Below are 18759 nucleotides of genomic sequence, written 5' to 3' on the forward strand. Positions count from 1 at the left end.
AATAATAAATTTACATTTTATCCAAATATCAAGCAACCTTTTATATGTACTAATATTCTCAATGTGCCTTTATGTACATTGTATACCTGTACAGTTATGCTGGAATCGTATAAGAGCAGTAAACATTATGGGAGACAATACAAGGTTTAGAGATCACAAAGAGCATATTGGAGCTAGCATTGGAGAAAAAAGGAGCAATAATATGACAAGGGAGAAAGTGAAAAAGAGAGAGGGGAAGGGACGGGATGGGGATTTCTGATATCTATAAAAATCGGGTAACATATAACTGACTAGTATAGAGATGTGTCATTATTTTTCCCAAAATGATAGACTTCCAGTGAGTCACCATTGGGACAAATCTTGACGTCCAGCTTCAAAGCCCTCTACGTCTAAAACAGAACAGCTTGCGGGCCATTTAAATTTTATCAACAAAAACAGGCGTGAGCAAAAGAAGAGATGTTCGTCGAAAGAAGATGAATTGTGAGTTATTTTCCTTATAATGTTTTAGAATGTCATATTGCTATTGATGCTATTTTATTTCAGCATGTCAATTGGATAGTATCGATTTATTATAGTTACCATCAACGTAGCTTTTGTTTCTGTTTATTAAACTTAAACGCTGCAGCTGTGCTACGCGCTACGGGCATGACGGGAACGCCGAGACGGAGGCCGGTGCGGTAGCGGCAGCGGGGAAAGGGGTATCGAGACTCTGGGGGCGAGATCACTCAGTTCACACAACATGCGACGTTAGTAAATATACTAACCTCGCACAACACATGTGATTTCATAGTGCATTTTGACGTTTTCATTCATCACACGAACGTGAGGGACTAAACTACGCCCATGACGCCAAGCCTTTCAATATTTATCCACTATGACTATGTCTATGTTAATCTTGATCGTTTGTTTTAAGTATATTTGAAAAAGGAATTATAAATTATTTATTAAGGTGTTTTTATCGCTTACCTCCAAATCTCAACCAGGATACTTCGTTCGATCCGTCCTTGGTCATCCTCATACTGCGGTGGAAATTACGCAAACAACAATCGAAATGCGAAATTTTCCTATCGAACATTCTCGATTCAAGTCGTAGGGGAGGGAGAAAGGAAAGAAAAGAAGGGAAAGGAAAAAGCGAGAAAGGGAATGGAGGGGGCGGGAAAGGAAAGGAGAGACAATGAAAGACAGATCAGGGGAGGGGGAAAGGTAAAGGAGAGAGAGGGAAAAGGAGACCATAAAATAGAAAGAAAACAAAAGAAAGGAAGAGGGGAAGGGAGAGGGAAAGAAAAATGGAAAGAGCGAGAAAAGAGTAGGGGAGGGAGAAAGGAAAGAAAAGAAGAGAAAGGAAAAAGCGAGAAAGGGAATGGAGGGGGCGGGAAAGGGAAGGAGAGACAAGAAAAGACAGATCAGGGGAGGGGGAAAGGTAAAGGAGAGAGAGGGAAAAGGAGACCATAAAATAGAAAGAAAACAAAAGAAAGGAAGAGGGGAAGGGAGAGGGAAAGAAAAATGGAAAGAGCGAGAAAAGAGTAGGGGAGGGAGAAAGGAAATAAAAGAAGGGAAAGGAAAAGCAAAAAAGGGAAGGGAAAGGGAGAGAAGAAAAGAAGGGAGAACGAAAATGGGGAAAGGGAGAAGGAGAGGGGATGATGAAGGGGATAGGAAAATGTCAAGTTTGAAGATCTGAATATTAACACTAAAACAAAATTAGACTCCCATGTTTTATTTATAAAAATACCATCTTTTTCATGATTATAAACTGGTTCAACGTCCCTGTTCTACGTCTAAACTTCAACATAAATCTACTGGCGCTTCGCGCTTGAATTCTGCATGGAGGTCATTCCTCTTTTAAAAGTATAGGTAATCTGTCGGACTTTTCAAATCCCAAATTTAAATCTTATGCGCAAATGCCCTCGCATTATTTTTCATTTAGATACAGTCCTGTCATCAATATCAAAAACTCTAAGCGCGAGCTTCGCGCTGGCATCATTTTTGTAAGTGACATTTATGATGTTGTTCATATTTTAAAAATGTCCATTTGTTGAGGTTTAAATGTCCAAAAGTTCAGCGCTCGCATAATTTGTAAGGTAAATAGGCCTACCCTTATATGCAAAGGCGCTTATACAACGTCCAGAATGCAGTTCGGAATATTGAAAATAACTATTGGTCCCGCTATTTCTGCCCGTGCGACAAGCATTTATCATTTTGAATCATGAGATTCACCTTTAAAATATGATGAAAAAGTATCGTTAAGACTGAATTAAGAAAAAAAGAAGCTCACGTTTCACGCTCGCATTTTGATCCGTTAGCTTGTGATAATAATGGTGACTTCGTTAATATATCTTAGCGGACATGTCCACCTTTTGGTGCTTCAAGAAAAATAAACACAACACACAAATAATAATAGAAAACGAACAAGAATAGAATAGATAGTTACCTATCCCACTCATGAATTCTTATTTAACAGTCCCCAAAACGTCTTTTTTTAGTGTTAGCTTATTTCATATACATATATATATATATAGTGTGAAAGAAATGGATGAAGAGAACAATGGTAGGCGTAGCTTAAATCAAGGTTCCCCAGAGCTATCTACCCTTTATTTAAATAAAAGAGTTGCCAAAGCTGTAGTACATGTATAACTTCACACATTCATATATATATATATATATATATATATATATATAAATATATATATATATATATATATATATATATATATATATATATATATATATATAGGTCTCCTCATCATGGTTATAAAAAGTGCTCAGAATGTTTTATTTTCAAGTCCTTGTATCAGAATTTTCAGCTCGGGCAGCTCTATCGCATTTTGATTACTATCCTGTTGATTTATTTACTTGAACAAAATATTTAAAATGTCCAGCTTTTAGAACAGATATCAAAAAAAGGTATTCACCTTTGATCATAGATGAGGAAGAAGAAAAAAGTGCAAAAAAATAGGAAACAAACTAACGAATTAATGTGACATAATTTTTCTTCATTTCATGGCGACTCTTTACATTTCATCATCGCTGATGGCGCTACAATAGAAAATACCGCTTGACAGCAAAAAAAAAAACAGAAAGAGGAAAATAATGCTGAGCGTCTAAAATGCAGCTAGCAGTACAAGCTGCAGAACCGTAAACAAACATCTTGTGAATAATATCGCGCGCCCTCTTTAAGCAAAAGTTTACAACCACGATGACCCTGCGGTATCTACGTGAAGATCACGAGAAAATGCATTTTTTTTCTTAAAAACACACCAAAGAGAAGACAAGAAACGATCCATATGGGTCGGTAAGTGTCATAGCATAATTAGAAACATTATTTTAAAAGGAATGGCATAGTTATTTTAGTAAAAAGGGTGTGAAAAATTCGCGTGCACCATGTGCATATGAATCCTTCGCACGCGAGATGCATTGATCCCATGAGTGGGGGCGAGATATACTGCCACGGCCACGCGCCACTGGACTAGGTACTAATGCAGTTTCACACCGGCCGACTTCGAGCAAATTTTAACACCAGTAATTGTTTGCAAATGTCATAGCAAGTCTCTCAATCACAGTTCAAGGTCAATATATGCCCACCGCTTTTCCAAATATCGCGATCGGAAATGACCGAAACTGAACTGAAACTTTATTCTGTCGACCCCTTTCGGAGTATAGTTATATACATAGTTACATACATCAAACATTCATACATAGTATGCATACGTACATAAATACATACATAACAAAACATGAATAAATATAAAAAGCTATAAGCCTATAACAAGATGGCAAAAATAGGTGATGAAAGCCTTGAATGCAAAATATAATACTGTTTCAAGAACACATGAATAACAAAAAGAGATAGAAAAAGGATATAATAACATATATACAGGTATATACATTTCGTACTTATCTACGAAACTGTCATAATAATGTTAACAAACTTGGCAAGTTTTGACAGTGTTTTGGGAATTTTAGTAATAAATAGACTATGCATTTTTAAAGTGTTTGGACGTTTGGCAAACTGAGAGGGAATATATTTGCTTCTGTCTAATTTGAAGTAAGAACACTCAAATAAATAATGAAATTCATCACTAATCTTACCCAGGTTACAAAGATTACATAATCTATTCTGTCTAGGAATACCTTCATAACGACCCTTGATGCAAGGCAAATAATGACTGCCACATCTAAATTTACAAAGATATGTTCGATCTTTTTCATTAAGTTGTATGAGATAAGGCTCTAAGTTATGAGAGTCTTTGAAAACCCTGTAAATTACACATTGGTTATTTTCAAAAATGTCGTTGTGCCAGTCTTGAAAAGCCATATCATTTTGGCGTAACTCTAGAGCAGGGATTTGCCATCTGTACATGTAGCACGTAGCTGGATCTAGTAATAATGATAATAGATCTATATTATAATTTGTATTTCTGCTTTTAAAGACTTGGCCTAACTTAGCTCAGGCTTAGTCTTTAAAAAGTCGAAATACTAGGCTACATGGCCTAGGCCTACATGTAGTTTGATCTTGACTAATGACTGTCATCGTTCGATTCAAATTCTCATTCTCAGACTCGGTCAATCATTGCTTCGCTTAGATTCGCCATAATTTTTATATGGACTGAATTTAGCGAACCAAGTCCAAGGAGACTACTAGGATGTAAATAGGCCCAAAACGCGTGCAACAACAACAATACTAAATAGGTTCATTATTGCGGACTGAAATAATCGCTAGAGGGTATTCATAGACTACGTTATCAGATAATTTTCGTCACTTGATAAAGAGTTGCAGCGGCACTCGAAAGCTCGTGAACTTGTAAGCTAGTGAACACTTTTTGCGAGAGTGATCACGAATTTCCTAGAAAGCTAGTGAACACTTTTTGCGAGAGTGATCACGAATTTCCTTGTTGACCATAGTAGATTGCGAGACAAATGAATACCCTCTAGCGATTAACAACAACAATGTTTAACAAACAAATATACAAATATGGATTTCCATAGAAAATACAGTGTAGGCATATTATCAAGATCATTGTTGCATGCGCATATTCTTGCTCAGAGCTCTGAGTCTGACATGAGGAACCAATCCCAGAATTGTTCTTTCAAACTAACAATTAGATCTGGGGTGGCATTCTGAGGTCATTTTATCTTTTAATTTTATTTTATCTCTTAAAATGAAATTGGTATTCTGAGATGACATTTTATCTCTCAGATAAAATTTAAAATTTTATCTTGCATAGACTTGCCTAGCCTAGACTTGCCAATCACATATTTTAACGAATTAACACGGATGATGTGCTTGCGCCGCCCACGCTGCTTTGAATACAAAAATAAAACAAACTTCAAAGAGGGTAGGGGTTATTTTATCTCTGTGACGATGATTTCATCAATATTTCTAGGTGAATTAACTCCAAATGTTGGCATGAAAATGAAGAAAAATTATATATTTATTGAGAATAACACCTTAACATTATTCCTGTACAATCAGGAATTATTTCATAAGACTTTTCTTGACTAATATTGTCTTTGAAATGATGCTTGAAAAGATGTGATATAGACTTCGAAAAAAGGATAGGAGTATTGTCATTTTTTTAAAAGAAATTTCTGTAAAGACGTGTAAGCGTATTTTTAAGCGTATGACATGATGACATCACATTATCACCTCCTCACTATTTCCTTTTTGTTTATTGCAAGAAAGTTGATTGAAATATTTTAATTTTATCATGATGATACAAAAATACATTATTCCCCAGAATATGTGTAATCGCCATGATTCAATGAATAGTTATATCAGCTAATATAGTATAATTCAAACAATAGAGCTCATCGCTCAAGAGATGAAAAGAGAGAGAAAGAAAACTCTTGGTGGCATTTTTTTGTGTTCTTCCATCAGAGCTATCAATCAAATTTTTCGTCAAATTAATCTACTGATAATTATAATGAAAGTTTGCACTTCAGCCTACATCATTCTTTACTCCATCCTTAAAACTTGACCCATCAAACCTCTCTCTCTCTTGTGATCTTCCTCCGCTAAGATCAGAGACCAACAGCACCATTGGAAGGGCCCCAATTCATTGAAGGCTCTTAGTCAAATCATGATTCCAATTTCTTCAATAAGAAATGGAGATTACTTAAAAAGGCCTGATACCTATTTTTTTTCATTTAAAAGAACTTGGAATCATGATAATTGACAGTAGATAGCTTGCAAGCCCTCAAAAAGTAGCTTCTTTTGTCCAAGTGATATTCATGACGAGAGGGTTTTTGCATTGTTAATGATCTTGGTGCAGACCAAAACACCTCTTTTTATTTGGCCATTGCTGCTCTAAATATTAACCAAATTTCATGTTTTTGGTATCTTTGTAAAGAAGAAGAATCAGTTTTTCAGTTCATGTGTTTGGATTTTTAAAAAGATTTTGTAATGTACATGTAGCCTTTATAGGGGAAACTTTTGATCTAAAACATGAAACAAAATAATTATTTTCATGCAACAAAAGTTGTTGTTTTTACACTTATTTTTGTTTGAGCCAAAATGATTTTTAAATTATGATAAAGCTGAAGATCTAAGCTTTAATATGATGTGATTTTTATAAGAAAGGGTATTTTAGATGGGACAGCAGCCAGCTTTTCATAGGCCAAGTACATTTAGCAGCTCAAAAACAAGAATACTGCGCTCTGATTGGTCATAGAGACCACACACCCACGCAGATTCCAATGTTCCCCACACTGGGCCTCTTCAAGGTCACACTCACCATGTGGTAATCTCTTCAAATTACATGCGCCTGTTGTTTTGAAAACATTATTCAGCCAATCAGAACTCTAGATTTTATGCTACTCAGAAATTTCAGAAATGTCGTCTTGCATCTTGATGAAAAAAGCTGGCTGCTGACCTATCTGAAGGTGCCACATATCAAGAGTGACATTGTAAGAAAGTATAGAGTTTGAGCGTTCTGATGATATAAATAATGTTTGTACCCAAAACACAAAATTTTTGCACAATTCGCAAGAGAAAATAGAGGAAGAAAATTCTATTTGAGGCATCTTTTCAGGCCTGAAGTTCACTTACATGTATTTATAAAATATTTTATTCAAAAGAAATAACCAATGTAAAAGAGTAACGTTTACTCTTTCTTATAGTACAAAAATAATCAGTTTTACTCAAGGAGAAAATGGTTTTGAGAAAGAATGTCTCACAATTCACGAGATTTTGTAGGATATGAATTCAGCCACGAGAGGACTTGGATAAATCTTGCTTATTTGATCATTAACATAGGGACTTGCAGACTGACTGTAGAGGTAAATTGAGTGTTCCAGCATGAGCAAAATACACTGTGTGCATGCACTATGCGTGTTGTGCACAAGTAATGTAGGATATTTCAGTTATGCATTAGATGTGATCCGGTCACAAATTTTCGTTCAATGACTAAGCCTACATGTAATTTAGAATATTAGATATGGATTAGATCTACAGTATAGCTTCAATCTTGATGAGTATCATGTAACATTGTTCTCTTTCATTAGATGTTTGATCAGCTCCACACCTTGCTTCTCCATCTATTGACTAAGGGTGTGTGGAATGCAGAAGCTGACCCAGACATGGAAGCAACAGAAGGTGTCCAGACTCCGGGATGGATCCTTCACCTCTACCAAGACCCAGTCCATTTCATCCAATCATGGCTGCAAGATATCCCAAGGTAGCACTGGCTCCAATGGCACCACATCCTCAGGAACCACTTTCTCTGCCAGTGGGGGAAACCGGAAGCGCTTAGGGCAGCATATTACAAGACAAGCTGTACCTGTGGTGCCTGTGAAGCCAGTCTGTGGTGGAGCAGAGAAGGAGAATGAAGAAGATTTGACAAAGAAGAGGAAGATTGGAGATCAAAGCAAGAGATGTTCACCTCGTTTACAGAAAGGAAGGGAAAGTACCCGCCCTCCTCAGGTTAGTTTTTCGTCCCTTAAAATTTTGTTTGATTGCAAAATTATTCACACAGTACATTTAATGTCAGCATTGAATATCTAGGTGAATGAAATTTCATTGGATTTTCTTGTAGAAAATGTTCCAAAAAAGAGAGAGGGAAAGTGAGATTTCCAGCATGGATAAAGCATTTATATAAAATACATTTTTAAAGTTGTAGTTTTCATAAATCAGGCATATTCGTTTAAGTAACCTATTGGAACAGAAATCACATTGTAATCATGAAGAAAGTAAGATGTTGCATATATTTCAATTATGTTTCTTCTTGTTCCATTCAAACAGTCTGTAGAGATCAACCATACATTCCAATCATCATTTGGTGGTGATTTCGACTTTGACGATGACGTCCTGCTTGCAGTTGAAAAGGCAGAGGCAGACTTCAACAAGATTCAAGATGATGTTGTCCCCTTACGAGAAACCAGTCCCTGCAAACAGAATCAGGAGCACATAGCCCCAAGACCTACACTGGGTATTCAAGAGAGATTTCCTGCAAAAAACTACTCCCATAGCAATGTGAAAAGCTTAGGCACTTCTTCCAGACCTGTAGTTCAGTCTGAAGGATTTGAGGAGGCCAAACCAGCGACAGCAGACAGTTTTAGAGTTAAAAGAACTAGTGGCATTCCAAGTAAGCAAGAAAGGACTACAGCAAGCAGATTAGAAACTATAGATGATAGGAACCTCTTGTCGGATCATGCAGTGGAGACAAGAGAAGGCCATGGAAGGAATGAAGAGACCGGCCTTCCCCCAAAAGTGCAATACACAGAAATAATATCAAAAGAATCAAGAAATTCTACTCCTCTCATTCCACAGAGAAGCAAGAACTGTACTGCAAGTCTATCACATGTGTCCACCAATGTAGGAAAGCAAGCTCCTTCAAAATTGCCATCTCAAGGGCCCACTGCAACAACATCTAAACCTGCTTGTAAAATCTCTTCTGCTCATTTACCAGTAAGGGTCGATGGTTACAGTTCCAGACAAAGAGTTTCCAACGAAGCAGGAGAGGGTCCATCTGACAGGGGAAGCTCTAGCACATTCTTAGATTCAATACTCATTTCAGATCCAGAGAGACAAGGTGAACAGAAGGAAGCTGTTGTATTCTGTGAGGACTCACAAGATCAGGATGATGGTCCAGTGAATGGTGCTATGTCAGGGAAGCCCCAGGATAGGCTCACCAACCTGCAGAGAGTGAAATCCCATCAGCCGCTGCAGAGAAGATTTACACCTGGTAAAAGCATCAGAACTGGACATACGGCAGGCAAAATAAAATCACAAGGTATGAAACAAAGTTAACTAAAAATGTAGAAAATGTAGTAATTTCACAAGTTAAACTTGGCAGTTGGTACAATGTACAGAAACCATGGGAACTGGCATGATGAAGTGAAGGGATAATGTAATAATTTATTAAAACCACTACTGAAACTTAAGTTCTAATAATTTTAGTGCATCCTTTCTGTAACACTCCAAATCTATGGAATACCTGTATGATTAGATTAATATGTTTAAAGTTTAAAGTGCAGTTAGACCTTGCATACAAGACTACATGCTTACTGACTTGACACAAATAAACATGCTTTTATTGAGTGGGCGTTAACAGTGATCTGTTGGTTCATGTGTTCACAACCAGTTAGCTCACTTTTCATCTACCATAACTACATGTAGTAGTCTTGTCTATAAACTTTGTGATTTCACACTACGATTATTAATTTTTGTCTTCAACTTCCTAGATTGATATCATTTGCATTAGTATAAATACATTAGAATTAGAATTACATGTATTATGAAAAAATGAGACAAATTATATTCCAATCTAGTTCTTTTCTTCTGTTGGCTATGATTTCAGGTTACACCAGCAGACGTTCGTCTATCAGCCCTACTTCTCATACGACAGCCACCCCCAAACCACTCAATCGATCTATCAGTCACAAGAGATCCCCACCTGTTACCCCTATCTCCCCTCCTCCCTCTACCTCCCCAGCCCATGACAAGCTTCTCCTGTCGTCATGGGGACTACCGGATGTTGTCCTCCAGCAGTACCATAGGTCTGGTATCACTAGTATGTTCCCTTGGCAGGTGGAGTGTCTGGGGACAGGGCGGGTCTTGGAAGGAGGGAACCTGGTCTATGCCGCCCCTACCAGTGCAGGTAAGAGCTGGGGTGAAGTCAGTCACTATAATAAGAATTTATCCCCTTTTTATAGCACTGCATATATCTGAGTGACATGTAGATGTTATATACCCATATAGGGTCTACTTAATATGTAAAGTAGAGTTATGGCAATTTATTTCATTTTCATTGTGTTACATAATTGCCTCTGGAGTGTGTAGCATATACAGATACTGTATTGAGAATAATGGATTTTTTTTCCTATTGTAATCAATTAAATTAAAGCAAAATAATTTCAAGCAAAAAGCATAAAACAAGTTACTACTAGGCATTTAACCCTAATAAGACTGGGGGGGCTGAATCAGCATTTTTTTTGTAATAAATCCGCCGCGCAAAATCTTTTGACCGCGTTGCTTGCTGACTTTTTACTTTTAAGTCTTGTGCAACGTTTAGGACCAAAATTGCGACCCCGAATGCGCAGTCACAAAATTACGTAACATTTTGTGCATGCAGACCCCAAATTGCTCAAAAACGTGAATTGGAGTACAAATCCAATGCAAATAGCGTTTTGAGCCAAAATTCATAAATGTATAATTTTTTCCTTTTACTGATTAATCCTAATACTCTGGGGGGGGGGGGGGGGGGCTATAATGGCCCCCTCCCCCCTGTCAAATTTTTGTCAGTACTTCCGAACGCCTCACTAATTCAAAACGAAATTTCATGACTTTTTTCTTTGATCTTTCTTGCACAATTTGATACCAAATTTACGGCAATCGGACCTTCTGTGCAGGTGTCAGATTACGCTTATCGAACACATGTCACTGAAATTTCACTATTTTTCTGTATGACTGTGTATAACCTTATGGACAAAATCAGAAGCTTTTCCAATTTATGTAAAATATACTTTTCTAGTAAGTATCATCATTGTTTTAAATATTGTAAATAATTACTCTACACATGCACACTTTTTTTTTTTTTTTTTTTCCTTGCTTTTTTAGCCTTTATTCAGATACTATTACATTTTTCATGTACAAGGGTAATAAATCAAATACATGTATGCAAATTAAAGTGAAGTACACTTATACAGCAATTTAACAAATGAAATAATATACATCTTGATATAAATTTTTCGAACAAATATTATCATAACCCATAATACCAATAACAAAAACCTCGTAATTTCACATGTATTTACTGTATAATAATACCGTATTGTATGATGAAAAATCAAAAGTACAGACTTTTTTAAGTGAAGAGGTTATCCCATAATAAAAAAAAGTACTTATACATGTATATTCATTCCTCCAACTTTTGTAAGACAATACAGAAAAAAAAGTCTATATGTTTATTCTTAGAAAGTATACAATAATCTGAATAAAGATTTTATATATAAAGCACACACGAAAACAAAACAAAACACAACATCAACAAAATAAAACAACCAAAACCTTTTCCACACCCCAAACAAAATATTTTTTCTTTTTGGATCTACTCAAACATATATTTTGCTAACCATGGAGATAGGAAGACCCCCCCCCCCCATCCCTGGCAGCAAGCACTCACATTCACACGCGGACATATACCATTGCACACTCGCATTCACACGCGGACATACCATTACATACTCACAGCACCAGCAGACGCTTCACACCTGTTTGCATTCACTGCCTCATTCACCTTCAGTTCTTCCCATTTCTTTACATGCAAACTCAATTTGCCCAATTTTATAGCTAAGCATTTTTCTTCCTCCCTACGTTCCGCAATATATTTTTGTATTTTATGGCAGGAAGGAACCTGACCATTAGTTCTGGATTGGAAAATGGCATATTTGATGAAAAAGATTATACAGTTTACACAATTATTTCTATTCGTACTTCCAGATAATCCCAAATGTATATCTCTCCATTCTAAATCTCTTAATTCAGACATACAGAAATATTTAATAAAAAATTCCCATAAAGGTTTTACCTTGGAACAATTTAGAAAAATATGAATGTATGATTCGGTTTCTCTGCCACAAAAAGAGCATAAACTGTCTTTAACATACCCAAATCTCAATAACTGTTCTTTGGTATAAATCGCCCCGTGTAAAAGTACGAACTGGAATTCTCTTTGTTTCCTAATCAAAGTTATGCTCCTGGTTTGGGCAAGCCTATTACACATTTCAACATCTGTAAAATTCAAATTAATGTTTTTATCTTTCAATGTTAAATTATAAGTTTCCCGTAAATTTTCAACAAAACAACTATAAATCGTTTTTTATTTAATCACCTCAAAAGTAGTTTCCAGCTTACTGATATTCAAATTAACATTGAAGTTCTCATCGTCAATCTTTATAAATTTAATAGAGCTATAGGCATTTTTCCAAGTAATTGGAATAGCATGTACTATATCAATAATGTGGAGCAGTTCATCTGCGGTTACCCCAAGATTTTGAAAATAAGCCACAGGTCTCACAACCCCATTATCAAAAATATGATCTACAGTGTATATTCCCTTATTATAAAGATCAATATCAAAAATCATTTTACCTCTTACACATACATTCTTATTATTAAATATAATCGGGTTTACTTCCTCTTTTGTATATCTATATTTTCTCATATCTTGCCAAGCCTTCAGCATTTCAGAATAAAATTGTGGCATTGTCTGTGTTAATTTGCAAATATCAAAATCGCATAGAAATAACAGTCTCCCACCGAGTGATCTAAAACAGAAATCAAAATGCAATTTCCACCCAGCATTGCGTTCCCCGTATAATAGACGTTTCAGCCACATTAGACGTTGGGCCTTTATGAACAACTTAAAATTCATCATTCTTAACCCACCGTGTGAGTAATCCTGATACATAATGTTTCTCTTTATACGGTCTTTACCTGACCATAAAAACTCAAAAGTGATCCGTTCCACCTCAACGAACAACCACTTAGGAACAACTAAAAGTGACGAGACGTAATTTAATTTTGATAATGCATAACTTTTCAACAAATGTATTTTACCCATTAGGGTTAGATCCCTTTGTTTCCACCATCCCAAAAGTCTTTTTATTTTGCTTAGTATCTCTTTGAAGTTTAGATCTTCTTTTATTATTATATTTAGAGAGAAATAAACGCCTAAGATTTTAATTTGCTGAACCAAATTTCCAAATAGCGGAGTTTGAGGTCTGTCTTGATCTTTTCCCATCAAAAAAAAGTTTGTTTTCCCTTTGTTTATCTTCAGACCGCTCACTTTTTTGAATTCTTCCAAAAGATATTTAAGCCGTTTAACAGAATTGCTATTTTTAACAAACAGAGTGATATCATCGGCATACAATATTTGCTTAATTTCATGAGATCCAAACTGAATTCCTTCAACTAGAGCCTCTCTTCTTATTGCCAAAGCTAGTGTTTCTATACAGAGCAAAAACAGATAAGGAGAAATGGGGTCCCCCTGTCTTACCCCTCGTTTTATATCAAAATAACCAGTGGAATAACCTCCATTCATAATACAACTAGTTATATCTGTATATAAAACACGAACCCAAGAACAGAAAGACTGGCCAAATCCAAATAATTTAAGAGTCTGAAAAAGAAAATCATGGGAAACAGAATCAAAAGCCTTTTCAAAGTCCACCGTAATCAAATATCCAATATTTCCAAAAGAGGACTGAAATAAAATATCATCGATTAATCTCACACCATCTCCAATGTTCCTATTTTCAACATACCCTATTTGATCAATATGAATGATCTCATTCAGAACCTTTTTCAATCTTTTTGCTAATACCTTTGATAAGATCTTGTAATCAACATTTAAAAGCGTGATTGGTCTATAGTTTTGAATGTATAAAGGGTTTTTGCCTTCCTTTTCTAATAGTGTAATCACTCCCTGCCTTTGTGAAGTTGCTAATAATCCCCTATTATACACTTCATTTAACACTTCCACCAAAAGTCCCCCCAATAAATTCCAAAAGGTGTAATAAAATTCAACAGTAAAACCGTCGTTTCCAGGGGTTTTATTAAATTTCATTTCTTTCAAAACACTTAAACAATCCTGAATAGTAATTTTACCTTCACAAATATCTCGACTTTCTTTGGATAATTTAGGAATATCCTTCAGGAAAAAAGAGTTTTCATTTACAATCACTTCATTCAATGAATATAATTTTTCGTAAAATGACTTTATCTTCTTCAATATTTCACTCCTATCTTTTATAGTTTGTTCACCTTGATCATATATTTCTTTTATTACACTTTTCCGTTTGTTTGATTTTAATAACTGTTCAAAATGTTGTGTTTTTTGTTCTCCTTCCTCAAACCAAAAAGCTCTTGATCGGATTTTTACACCTTGTCGGCTATAATCAAACAATCTGTTCAATTTAGACCTTTTCTCCTCCATTTCATCAAGTACATGTGTATTTTCCTCGAAGGCTGAGTCGATAGGTGGATTTCCAAACTTCTTATATCTTCCTCTAATTTTTCAATTTCATGTTTCCTAAGCTTTGCTTTTTTCTTTGTGTACTTATTAATAATCTCCCTCATTTTCATTTTTAAAAAATCCCACAACAATAATTTATCTTCTATTTTCGGGAGCCATTCTTTTTTTAATTCAACTATTTTATCTTTGAATAAATTCACGAATTCCTGATCTGCGCACAGACTATTGTTGAACTTCCAATATGAATTGCCTAAGTGTGGCTTGTCTACATTGCTTGTTAATTGAAGCAGAACGCCCGAATGATCTGGCGTGATTGATGTTACAATATCACAACCATTAACTAAATGCTGAAAAGCAGAGGACCCGAACCAATAATCCAATCGACTTTGCATAATAGGACATTTTTGCCTGAATGTAAATTGTTTCTTTTCAGGATTCATCCTCCTCCATATATCTTCTAAACCGAATCTATCTAAAAATCCATCAAATTTCTTGTTAAATCTGTTTTTATAAAATATTCTTGGACCTAAATAATCAAAATCTCCATTCATTATTGTATTAAAATCTCCCCCAATAATTATCATTTCTTCAGAGCTGTAAAGCTTTGAAATACATTTATCTAGTTCCTCTAAAAATTCAATTTGCATCTTCTCCTTATCTCTTGTGGGGAAATAACAATTAACTAAAATTATTTTAGATTGTTGAAATTCAAACTTCATAACGACGTATCTTCCATTTTCATCAAAAATAACATTATCCATTTTTATATTTAAATTTGGAGAAATGAGAACTGAAACACCTCTACTATGGTTCGTTCCATGACTAAACAATATAGGCCCGTTCCACTCTAATTTCCACTTCTCTTCAACCTCTTCCGTACTATAGGTTTCCTGTAAAAACACAATATTACTCCCTTTATTTTTGCAAAATTCAAAAATGTTTTTTCTTTTAGCCTTGTCTCTTAGACCTCTGACATTTAAAGTGAGTAAAGTAAAATATAACCTTCTATCCTTACACTTTTACCCAATCCGAAAAATACAACAGAACCTGAATGAATGAAAGACATGAAAGACTACCCATGAAATGCAAACAGGCAACACAAAACACAATACAACCACGCCCTCTCATACATGTAGTATCACACTCCAAACACCCCCATTCATTCAACATCCAACATATCCAACACAACAATTCGCCAGTCATCCAACCACACTTCCCCATGCCATTAACGTGGTGGTCATGCATATCTAACATGCCAACACCAAGTTAAGCCTAACCCAAACATATTATATCCAAAGAACTCCCGTCTATTTCCAACATTAAATTCTATAGGAACCAAATAATGCGTGAATAGGATGAATCCTTCTGCAATTCAAGGAATTGATTGTTTAACACTGCACCTGTCTGGTTTACCGTAAAAAAGAAAATACCTTTCCATTACTTTCTAAATTACCCCCCCCCATAAAACCAACTGCAATGAGACTTTTCCGATGTGCCTAAATTTGTTTCAGAATGAATATTCTCATCTTTACTTCATGTACTATAACTCAAGCATAAAAAAGTGGGGGTTTGGATTTTTTCTAAGAAATCTCTTCTTGGTTTTACTCAGATGCAAACATGACATAAAAGAGAACGATCTACTAAATTATTCATCTTCATACTAACACACACATCCCCTCACACACTTACCCACACCCACATATACACATCTGAAAACACTTGACGAAAAACAAAGAAATACATAAGAAAGTTGAAGAAACAATAATACAATATTTACTACAACCTATTTTTTTCTGGAATTGATGAGGGAGTTATGAAAGATATTTGTACCAAAAATTGCTATTCCAGAGGCTTTATTTAGTGAGAAATACCAATATGATTTCTCGCATAAATTAATTAATTTTTAAAAAATAAAAGGTCTTTCATAAATTTAGCTATATACAACTTTGCAGATTACATAATTCTTGACCCTTGTGCAAAATTTTGAGGCAATCGTGCGACCCATGGCCGAGATCTCGAGGGGGGCATAATGGCCTCTGCCTGGTAATAACAAGCTTTGAAATACCCCAGGAGTACTAGGGTTAAAAATCAATTAATATCATCTTGTTCATGGTCAAAATAAAGTCCCCGATAATTTCCACTGGGAAAAAAGTCGAAAAACAAAGATATACACTGTACATCAGAAATTTAGAAAACAAAGATACATTAAAAACTAAATGTCATATTGAAATTTTTTACAGTACATTTGATCATATTCCTGTAAAGAGACTGTTAACAAAAAATTAGCATTTTAGGTGCATTATTTAGTTAATTAGAGTTTTTATGCATAAATTAGCATAAATATTTAGCAATGAGATTTTTCGCAGAATTTGATTTGATAGTTTTGTAGATTTTGCCATGGGTAAAGCGCATGCCAATTTTTGTCGTGATCGACGGCCAAGATCATAAGAGGGGGCCCTCCCCGTCTTCTTAGGCGTCGAAATAGCCCAGTCTTTTTAGGGTTAGTACAAGATTATTATTACTGCATGTAAAAATGCATGTGTGTTCCTGTTTGTACTTTTAACATATACAGTGTATGTTGTTTGATGATTTTTTTACAGGAAAAACACTCGTTGCAGAGCTCTTGGTGTTGAAAAAGGTCTTGGAGACAAAAAAGAAAGCCCTGATAATTCTACCATTTGTGTCAGTTACAAGAGAAAAGATGTTCTACTTACAAGTATGTATGCAGGATCTGTTATGTTTTTTGCTGTTTTACTTTAATTTTTTGCTGAAGTAAAATGGTAAATCCTTATTTTTCCTTGAGCATGTAGAACTACAATGGAATACTCCAATGTCTTTTCATTAAAAGATACATTTTACTGTCATCTTTATAAAATGTAGCTGAGTCAGTATCCCAATTTGAAACCTTGTTAGAAGTTTGTGTATACATGTAGTACTGAAAGAAAGAAAAATATGTGTATTCTATATTAATCCTTTAATAGTAATGATTGATCCAAGTTTTGTTTGTTTTGGCTTGTAAATCCTTTTTATTAAATTATTCTAAATACATTATCAGAAGAATGTTCTGTTTGATTACTGGTACTTCAAATCTCTGAAATGTTCATTTCACCGCGATCTTCCTTGAGAAGGGATTGTCTTAGAATTCTTCTTAATACTTTCATTTTATCTTGTCACTGGCGGATCATGGGGGACATAGGGGGAAGCAAAATTAAAAACTTTTTTTTTTTTTGCTTGTCAAATTTTTTCGGGTACAAAATATCCTTAATTTGTGGTTGAAAACCTTTTTTTTTTTTGCTTGTCAAAATTTTCCTCCGAAAAATTCCCCCCCCCCCCTTTTGGAAAATCCTGGATCCGCCCCTGATTCTTGTGCTTATAAATCCCATTTTTTTCTGCAATATTTAGTCCTTGTTTTCTGAGGCTGGAATACGCGTTGATGGATTCATGGGCAGTCACTCTCCACCAGGGGGGTTAGCTAGTACCGACATTGCTCTCTGCACCATAGAGAAAGCAAACAGTCTGATCAACAGACTACTGGAAGAGAAATCCATTGACCAACTCGGTAAGTCAACTCAAAACCAAATTAAACTTGATAAGAATAAATCACATAATGAGGCAATATATTTATGCGATTTCATAAAGACCTTGGATATTGAGGGAGCGTTTCATGAAGGACAGGGGCCGTGGGGGGGGTGCTGGAGGCTGGGGGAGCTTCACCCCCCACTTTTTTCCGAAACTGTTAAAAAAACTGTAAAAATGACCATATGAGACCAAATGATTGTGATTTTTTGCATGGTCAGCCCCCAACTTTTGGCTCGCCCCCTCCCCCCCCCCCCCCCCCCACTTTGAAAACCGTTCCAAGGCCCCTGAAGGACTTGTCAACTTGACAGGCCATGCACAATGGTAACAGACACCTGTGTTTCTCAGACAATCAACTTGTCAGACAAATGATATATGTGTGTAGTATATACCCTTCTCCACTCCCTGAGGAGCATTCCAACAAGGCTTTCCAACTCAGTTTGCAAGGCATACTAAAAGGGTTTGGCATCCTCCTGGATACCCATTGAACACCTTACTGGAGAGCTGCGAAGTGGGAATTGACATATTGCCAAGAGATGCAAGGCTGAGGTAGGATTCAGACACACAAGTTCATCTGATTACTCCTTAGAACAACTACCTCTTATGTTATGATTGTGAATATAGATTTTACTTCCAGGTATCTTTATTAATTACCATTTGAGTGTCCTATTATAGTATACATGTGTTTTGTATTGCAGGTATTGTTGTGGTT

General features: G+C 35.6%; 1 protein-coding gene across 1 annotated transcript in view; it reads left to right on the plus strand.

Moving 5' to 3' along the window:
* The first annotated feature begins 391 nt into the window (after positions 1-391).
* The window catches only part of LOC129259184 (DNA polymerase theta-like), a 43429-nt gene continuing 25061 nt past the window's right edge, over positions 392-18759 (plus strand). Inside the window, exons 1-7 of the mRNA XM_054897486.2 lie at positions 392-480; positions 7501-7918; positions 8237-9227; positions 9795-10094; positions 17072-17187; positions 17874-18030; positions 18746-18759. The exon at positions 18746-18759 is cut by the window's right edge and continues 125 nt beyond it. Coding sequence (XP_054753461.2) covers positions 7556-7918; positions 8237-9227; positions 9795-10094; positions 17072-17187; positions 17874-18030; positions 18746-18759 — 1941 coding nt within the window. The 5' untranslated portion in view covers positions 392-480; positions 7501-7555. The remainder of the gene's footprint in view (positions 481-7500; positions 7919-8236; positions 9228-9794; positions 10095-17071; positions 17188-17873; positions 18031-18745) is intronic.

The sequence above is a fragment of the Lytechinus pictus genome, chromosome 4, assembly GCF_037042905.1.
Source record: "Lytechinus pictus isolate F3 Inbred chromosome 4, Lp3.0, whole genome shotgun sequence".
Classification (NCBI taxonomy): domain Eukaryota; kingdom Metazoa; phylum Echinodermata; class Echinoidea; order Temnopleuroida; family Toxopneustidae; genus Lytechinus; species Lytechinus pictus.